Here is an 8724-nt window from a genome sequence, read left to right on the forward strand (position 1 = left end):
GAAAGTAGGATTATTCATTAGATCATGCGGGGCATGTATGTCAACCACCCAAAGGATAGGGGCCAAAGTATCATAAATTGTTGGAGTATGATGTCTTGTATTCCGTCGCAGTTTAACTCATGTAGTATTAGTGAAAATATCCTCTGCAGTGAGTGTAGTGATGCAGTGAGCAATAGATCGCAGAGAGAACCTCGGGATGCATGCCCGGATGTTCTTAGCCATCCGATGCTCATTGCATCACTGCACTCACTGTAGAGTATAATCACTCGTAGTACTGGTGTAAGCCCCCCGACAGAACGGCGGTCCCGATATTAGGTAGTTTTATAAATATATAACAAGCATTATTTTCTCTATAAATAACTCTGAGAGGTGTGAGGACGAGTGTTGTAATCCTATTCTCCATTGATGATAGTGAAGTAGAATCCCATCCCACTGAGGATGTAGGCAATCTTGCAGAATCTCATAAACCTATGTGCATGTTTGTTCTTGTTTTTCCATTACCTTCGGCATCATTTTTAGTGTTGTGTTTCTACATAAACGACTTAGATAGGCCATCCTAGTTAGGAAGTCTGCAACAAAGTTTGACTCTCTAGGAATAAAGGAGAAATTACAAACAGAGAAGTAGAAGGCGATGTCGTGAATATCATCAACAAGAGCTTGGATAGAGAGAGAGCGGACTAGTTGAGTATGTAGGTCCTTACACTCATTTTTGCTTATCAAAATAAAAGCACTATAAATAGAAAATTAACCAGTTTCCTTTCATCAATGGTGAAGAGGAATCCCTTGATTATCAATTTATCAATTTCTTTGTTTTCAAATGTTTCTGTCAATTGTTTTCAAATGTTTCTCTCAATTGGTCAATTGAGAATGGATTTTAGTGTGAATAGTTTGGTTTTAGCGTGCATGTTTCTCTCAATTGCTTTTTTTTCAAATGTTCCAAATTATAGTTCTAGGATGGGAAATAGCAGCTTGAGATTTGAAAAACTCAGCAGCAAAGAACTGGCTTTTCCTCAAGATGGAATGGGCATTACTGGGAGAATTCCAAAAAGAGGCATCAAGATAATTCAACTCTAAGACGCCATGGGAGGATAACTAGCATATAAAATAATGAAGCTTACTATATTTTGATAAGGATTAGGGTTAGGAGAAGAAGCAGATTAAGGGTTTAAGTATCTCTATTAGAGTAGACAATGGCAGAGACCGGCTCTTGATGCGGTGGCCACACTCTGTCTATTGGGGCTTGGCTACATTGAGATCAACATCTTCATCGGGACCATGGTGGAGATGATGCCGATGGTGGCTATGGTGATCCCCTGAAGGGAGATGAATTCCATGAGACTTGAATGTGTCTTCAACCGATAGTTTCAAGAACTGTTTGAACCCAAAGCCACCAATATCTTCGAACAAGAAGATGATGAACTCAGGTCCAGTAGTGCTCTTAGGAGGTTAATCTTAGTATCCCACATTATACAAGGGTAATTTGGGTATTATAAAATATAAAGTGAAGATGATGTCATCGCTTAAGAACTCTTTCTAACGGAAGGAGTACGATTGATAGAATCTTTAAAGTACAAGGGAGGAGAGTGGTATTTTTCAAAGTACATGAAAGGAAAATGATATTAAAGCAAAGTACAGGGCAGGGAAATATAATTTCCTCTAGATTTTAAATGGAAAAACCCTAAACCAAATAAAATATAATTAATGAAAAAAAAAAAGGAGCAAAATTCTAGTCCACAGATATACTCACTTCCAGATCTGGTTGTATTAGCCAATCTGTGAGCTCCTTAGGTCAATATCTACCCTACTTAAATATAAGTTCAGAACAAAAAGACTTAAAACAAAGTGTTAATAGCCAATAATAAAGAAAACAGTTCCCATGGCCATTTTTTTTTCCACTAAAGGGTCATGTATATTAAGAGACGAAAAGGGAAAAATTAAAAACTGTACAAAGAGGATCCATAAAAAGAAGATCCAAAGAAAAACAAACAAAAAGCACACCACTTAGGACCCACCTCCACCTACGGCATTGCCATCAACGGAAAGATAGGAGCTAGGCCAAAAACATATATTGAACACTAATAAAATCTGAAATGCGATCTGCCCATCGCATCCTCAGCCATGAACTCAAGCACCTTAGTAGGCCATGCCACTACTGATGTAGATGCTTCCTTCTTAGCAGCCATCTACGCCAGGAAATCTGCTATAGGGTTTGCCTCTCGATAGTAATGAGTGATTTTCCATCTTATACCACTGAGATAAGACATAAGGGAAGACCATCTTTGCCAAACAAACCACGGGACCGAGCCCCTTTGAACCATGAGCACCACAGCGCCCAAATCACATTCGATCCATAGAGATGCACAATTCATCTCTCTTGCTCTCTCAATTCCTTCAATTAACGCTTGAAATTCAGCATGGAAATTTGAAGCTATTCCTAAATAGGAGCTATAAATCGATACAATCTGGCACTTGTTGTCCCTTATAATGCCTCCTGCTCCTGCATTCCCTGGATTACCCAAGGACGAGCCATCACAATTTAGCTTCCACCAACCATCCATCAGAGGCAGCCAGAAAATTTCTCGCACCCGTTTAATCTTCCTTCTTGGAACCTCCATATTAAGCTTCAAGCATCTCTCAGAATCTAGTCGAGATTTAATTCTATCACTTTTTCCTGGGCCACGTCTTCTAATCTCCTCCATTATTGTATGAAAGACTTGACCATAAGATCGATGCAGACCCCTAAATCTCCTTGGATTCCTTTCCATCCAAATAAAGTATGGAACAAGAATCAAACCTGCCATCCACGTTTGAGACAGTCCAATGGCTTTGGATTTTTGAGTCCACCATGAAACATGCGCTGAAAAATCATCCCCATGATAGGGCCAATGAAATCCAAAGACTTCAGAAAACGCCCTCCAAATGTAGACAGCTCCATCACATTCTAAGAACAAGTGATTTATATACTCATCAGCCTTATTGCACACCTCACACCTAGAAGGGAGCGGCACTCCTTTTCTTTTTACCTTGTCATCACAAGGAAGCTTTCCATGCATAAGTCTCCATCCAAACACTGATTGGTGGGGGATCAAAACCGAGCTCCACACCACTTGTGCCCAGCCCACTTTAGGAGAAACCTTTCTCAGTGCTTCCCAGGCCGATTTAGTGGAGAAAACTCCTAAGGAGGATAGAAACCAACAGCATCGGTCTTTCTGACCCTGTGGCAAGGATATATTCCCTATAGATTTGAATATATCATTTAAAAATTCAGACTGAATAGGAGGAAAACACCACTTACCGTCTCCAATAAAGTCTGCCACTCTACAAGTGCTATGAGAAAAATGAGACAAAGGGAGGGGGGAGAGCTCAGCAATAGACAGAGGGCCTATCCATCGATCCTGCCAAAAAAACATGTCCTCACCGGTACCCACCATCCAATGCTCAGATAGAGATACAAAGGTCCACATCTTCGCAATTCCTTTAAACACCGAAGATGCTCTATAACCCTTCTTGAGGTTTCCACCTTCATTCACAAATCTAGCCCGCAAGAAGGAACTAAAAGCAGATCCTTCATGCTTCATTTGCCACATTAGTTTGCTAAGCACCGCACAGTTGACATCCCTCAATCGCCTGATACCTAAACTCCCTTCCTCCTTAGGCCGGCAAACCTCTTCCCATTTCACAGTGATTTTCTTCACTGTGTAAATATCCCCTGACCATAGGAAATTCCTAATCCAGCGCTCCACCATTTTAATCACCGAATCAGGCCACCAATAAATGGAAAAATTATGAATAGGCATACCTGAGATCACAGACCGAATGAGCTCTACACGACCAACCATTGAAAGGAGTTTGCGTTGCCATCCCTGTAATCGAGATTTAATTTTATTCATAAGAGGAAGCATCCTATCCTTCTTGACAGCGCCCTTGAAGATCTCAACCCCAAGATACCTCATCGGAAGAGAGCAAGTTGGGATACCCAGCAGATCAGAAATATACCTCTTCCTGTGAGGGGCAACTTTGCCAAAAAAAACCTTGCTCTTCTCCAAGCTGAATTTTTGGCCAGAAAATTCTTGGTATTTAAGCAGGAACTCTCTCAGACAACGAACATGTTTTGCTCCGGCGTTCATGAAGATAAAAATGTCATCCGCAAAAAGCAGATGACTGGGAACAATGACACCTCTAGGACCAGGGAGCGCCTTCAATTTTCCCTCCTTTAATAGACCATTTAGACCCCTGCATAACACTTCTTCTGCCAAAATAAAAAGCATAGGAGATAGCGGGTCCCCTTGTCTCAAACCTTTGTCAACTCCAAAGAAACCCACCGGACCACCATTCAATAACACTGAAATTCTAGAAGAAACCAAGATTTCATGAATCCAAGCTAACCACACATCCGAGAAGCCGAATCGTTTCAAGACCGCAAAAAGAAAATCCCATGACAATGTGTCATAGGCCTTCTGCATGTCAATCTTGATACCCATGCCACCCCTTTGACAAATGTATGTAATAAATTAGCAAGCTCAGAGGCTAATCCAATATTTGATGAGATAATCTTACCTTTCTGGAATGCCTCTTGCTCATCTGACACCAATCGAGGAAGAAGGCAAGATAACCTCTCAGCCATGATCTTTGACAGGACTTTACAGAAAAAGTTTGCCATGCAGATGGGGCGAAATTTATCCAGAGAGACCGCTCCCTCCACCTTTGGAATTAGCGTCACAAAACTGTTATTTACTCCATTCGGAAGCTTCCCACAGCGGAAGAAAGCAATCACAGCCCCACAAAAATCGTCACCCACTATCTCCCAACACTGTTTGAAGAAAGCTCCTGGAAACCCATCAGGGCCAGGAGAGCTATCTGGATCCAACCCCCATACCACCTTCTTAATCTCTTCTCTAGCAGGGATAGCTTCTAATATGGAAGAGTCCTCCCTATTCACCTCATTAGGAATCACCTGCAACAGCTCCATATGATCAATGCAATGGTCTGCTTTATGAAAATTTTCAAAAAAAAGTGACATATTCTGCCATCTGCAGCGGCTCAGAGACCATTGTACCATCTTGTTTTTTCAAAGTGCGAATGCTATTTTTTATACATCGCACCTTAACCGATAAGTGAAAGAATTTTGAGTTACGGTCTCCAAATTTCGCCCAATTGTAGCAAGCCTTTTCAGCCCAAAGTTTTTCGTGCATCTCCACTGCTTTCAAGAGCTTAGTTTTCACCTCTGCTTCTCTGGCGTATAACTCATCAGACATCCCTACCTGGTCGATAGTTCGCTGGACTTCCTCCACTTCTTCAGTAGCATCTTTAAGAGCTACATCCAAGTTAGGGAAAGTTTGTCTTGCCCACCCTTTTAGAGCACTCTTCACCGCCCTTAATTTATATGCCAGCCTGCCAATGGGACCACCCCTAACCTCCCTAGACCACACATCCCTCACCAGGTCCTCAAAGGATTCCTCTTCCATCCAAAAATGATGAAATCTGAAAGGGACATTTTGAGGCTTAGGAATAGTTGCCGAGGAAAAAAGGATTGGAGCATGATCTGAAATTGATCTATGGAGCACCTTCTGACCACAATCACCAAAAACTTCTAACCATTGAGCATTGAAAAAACTTCTGTCAAGCCTTGCCGCCACATGTCCTCTACATCTATTGTTAGTCCAGGTAAATTTAGATCCCTGGGACGGAGAGCTTATCAAATCACAAGCATCCACCATGGCTTGGAACTCTGCCGCGGCACCCACATTGAATCTACCAGGACCCCTCTTCTCATGAGAATACAACGTGGCATTAAAGTCCCCTAGAGCAACCCATGGAAGGGACAGGGCAGCCACAATGCCCATCTCCAACCAAAGATTCCTACGCTCTGCCTTGAAACACGAGGCATAAATCACAGAAACCACAACCTGCTGACCATTCCATTGCATTGAAACTGAAATCATCTGCTCTGAGGATTGCACCACCACAGGCCTCGCAAGAGAATTTTTCCAGACTACGCAGAGGTTTGGCACTTTATCAAGATGGGAATTATAGATAATTTCGGTCATGAATCCCAGTAGATTAAAAAAACAGGTAGGGAAAGACACTGAATCCACCATGGGCTCTGCAATACACACCACATCTGGGGAGTGATCACGAAGAAAAATATGCAACGCTCTAGAAGCCACTACCTTTTGAACACCTCGGATATTCCAATAGAAAATCCGCATAATTAAAAAGATGTTCCATCTGACTTGTCCGACCTCAAGGTCTGACCAGCACCTTTCTTTTTCTTTTTTCTTTGTCTCCCCTGCTTCAGTCCCTTTCTCAATCATCTCTGCCGCCTTGTCGACAGCTTGAACTCCCATCTGAGCAATCTCCTTCTTGCTCAAAGGGAGCTGCAATGGGGCAGTATACTCCCTATTCGTCGCTGTATGACCCCCCCGCCGGTCAGACCTCCTCACTCCACCCTGAGAGGAGGGTGCCATGGCCTTGCTCACCTGCTGCTGAAGCTCTAACAGACCAATGGTTGAAACTGAATCAAACTAGCTCGGTTCTCCTTCCTTGACCGTATCATGGTCTGATTCCTGCCCAGATTCAGAGGAAGACTCCTCATCAGACCGGCCCACCTCATCATCAGAAGATACCGCCTCCTTATCTGAATCAAAAGATTCAGAGTGTATCTCCTCACTATCATGAGCTTCCTTATTTAAAATCTCCCCCTCATTAGCCGTTTCCAGATTTTCCGAAATAGGAATAATTGAATTGTGAGATGGAGAAATCAAATCAATTAAAATCTCACCTTCTTCCACATTTGGTAATTGAGGTAAAGAATTAAGAGGAATAAAAGAGCCCGCCAGTACTCCATCAGTGTTCACATGATTTGAATTTGAATTCACAAGATCGTGATCCCTTCTTTCCAAAGAAGTGATGATTCGAACCGGTGAGTTACTCATTCCCGAGTTGACTCTGTCTTCTTCATACACCGCCCCTGGTATCTCTGCATTGCCTCGAGCATTCAGCCACTCGTCATAGGTAGAAACCGCATTTCCCCAATGAATCCTCGTATATCAACTGCTACTTGAACCAAAACAACATTTGAGTCCCAGGCTGTTTGCGTTCAACTTGGATTTCCTCCAGCCTTGGAACCCCCACTTCCATCTCCACCAGAACACGAGCATAATTTCCGTATATAACGCTCTTGGTGCGTTGATCGAGGCACATCAGTGTTCACATGATTTGAATTTGAATTCACAAGATCGTGATCCCTTCTTTCCAAAGAAGTGATGATTCGAACCGGTGAGTTACTCATTCCCGAGTTGACTCTGTCTTCTTCATACACCGCCCCTGGTATCTCTGCATTGCCTCGAGCATTCAGCCACTCGTCATAGGTAGAAACCGCATTTCCCCAATGAATCCTCGTATATCAACTGCTACTTGAACCAAAACAACATTTGAGTCCCAGGCTGTTTGCGTTCAACTTGGATTTCCTCCAGCCTTGGAACCCCCACTTCCATCTCCACCAGAACACGAGCATAATTTCCGTATATAACGCTCTTGGTGCGTTGATCGAGGCCAACTGGCCTCCCTACTGCCTTGGCCATTGTCAATAATGCCTTTTCATGCCAATATTCCAGAGGAAGATCTGGAAATCGCACCCAAACCAGGACCTTATTGATCAATTTTTCATGGATGCTAAAATCTGGACACCATCTTTGAAACCGAACGAGTTGACCTCCAATCTTCACAGGGCTTCGCTTCCACATCTGGGCCATGTCATACTCAGACTCAAATTGGAAGATCGTGAAGCCCTTACCCATGGGTATCATCTTCACTTTACCTTTCAGTTTCCAAGAGTCACGGGCTTCTCTGCGAACATCATCCAGGGAAAGAAAACGAAAATTGATTCTACCAATCAGGGCAAATCGATATTTTAGTAATCTATCCTCGTAAGCCTCCTGGGGGATGATCACCTTGGTCGAATTCCCTGCATGAACAGGGTCGGGCAGTTCATCCACCATCGGTGTGTTTGAACCTACCACATTCGCATAAGATTTGTGTGGTATTTGATCAGTTGGGGCGGTCACTTTTGCAGAAGCTTCGGTATCAGAACCAACAATGGAGGCGAAGGATTTATTTGCAGCAACAGAAGGCTCCTTTCCCTCATCCAAAACCGCCTGCTCCATGGGAGGCTGAGCCTTCCAAAAGTCTGTTAACCAGAGTTGCCTTCCCCTATCAGGCGGGAAGCGACCTCCTGGATCATCCCTTGTGACTAGGGGTGTCAATTCCTAAATCGAACCGGTAAAACCGATCGGACCAAACCGATAACAACATGGATCGAACAGAACCAAACCGAACCGAAGCCTTATTGGTTTGGTTCGGTTTGGAGTATTGCAATCCCAAAACCAAACCGAACAGCACCAGAAATTGGATGAACCCAAAACCAAACCAAAACCCGCTCAAAACCCTGACCGAAACCGAAACCAAACCGGTGAAAAATCGAAACAGTCCAAAATTCATTAAAAAAATCAAAATTTGCATAGTTTTGTATACATTTGTATGGAAAGTTGAATCCAAATTGGACAAAAAACCAAAACCAAACCGCACCGAAACCGAAACCAAACCGAAACTGGAATTTCCTTATTGGTTCGGTTTCGGTTTCAGCTTTCCCACACTGAAACCGACTCAACCCGGACCGAAACTGAGCCGGACCGACCGATTGACACCCCTACCTGTGACTGTGAG

General features: G+C 43.1%; 1 protein-coding gene across 1 annotated transcript; it reads right to left on the minus strand.

The window, feature by feature from the left end:
* Positions 1 to 7412: 7412 nt before the first annotated feature.
* On the minus strand, positions 7413 to 8165 carry LOC122089627. Its single transcript, XM_042659345.1, has one exon. The coding sequence runs from the start codon at positions 8163 to 8165 to the stop codon at positions 7413 to 7415; it is 753 nt and encodes a 250-aa protein (XP_042515279.1).
* Positions 8166 to 8724: the final 559 nt, after the last annotated feature.

The sequence above is a fragment of the Macadamia integrifolia genome, chromosome 9 (genome assembly GCF_013358625.1).
Source record: "Macadamia integrifolia cultivar HAES 741 chromosome 9, SCU_Mint_v3, whole genome shotgun sequence".
Classification (NCBI taxonomy): Eukaryota; Viridiplantae; Streptophyta; class Magnoliopsida; order Proteales; family Proteaceae; genus Macadamia; species Macadamia integrifolia.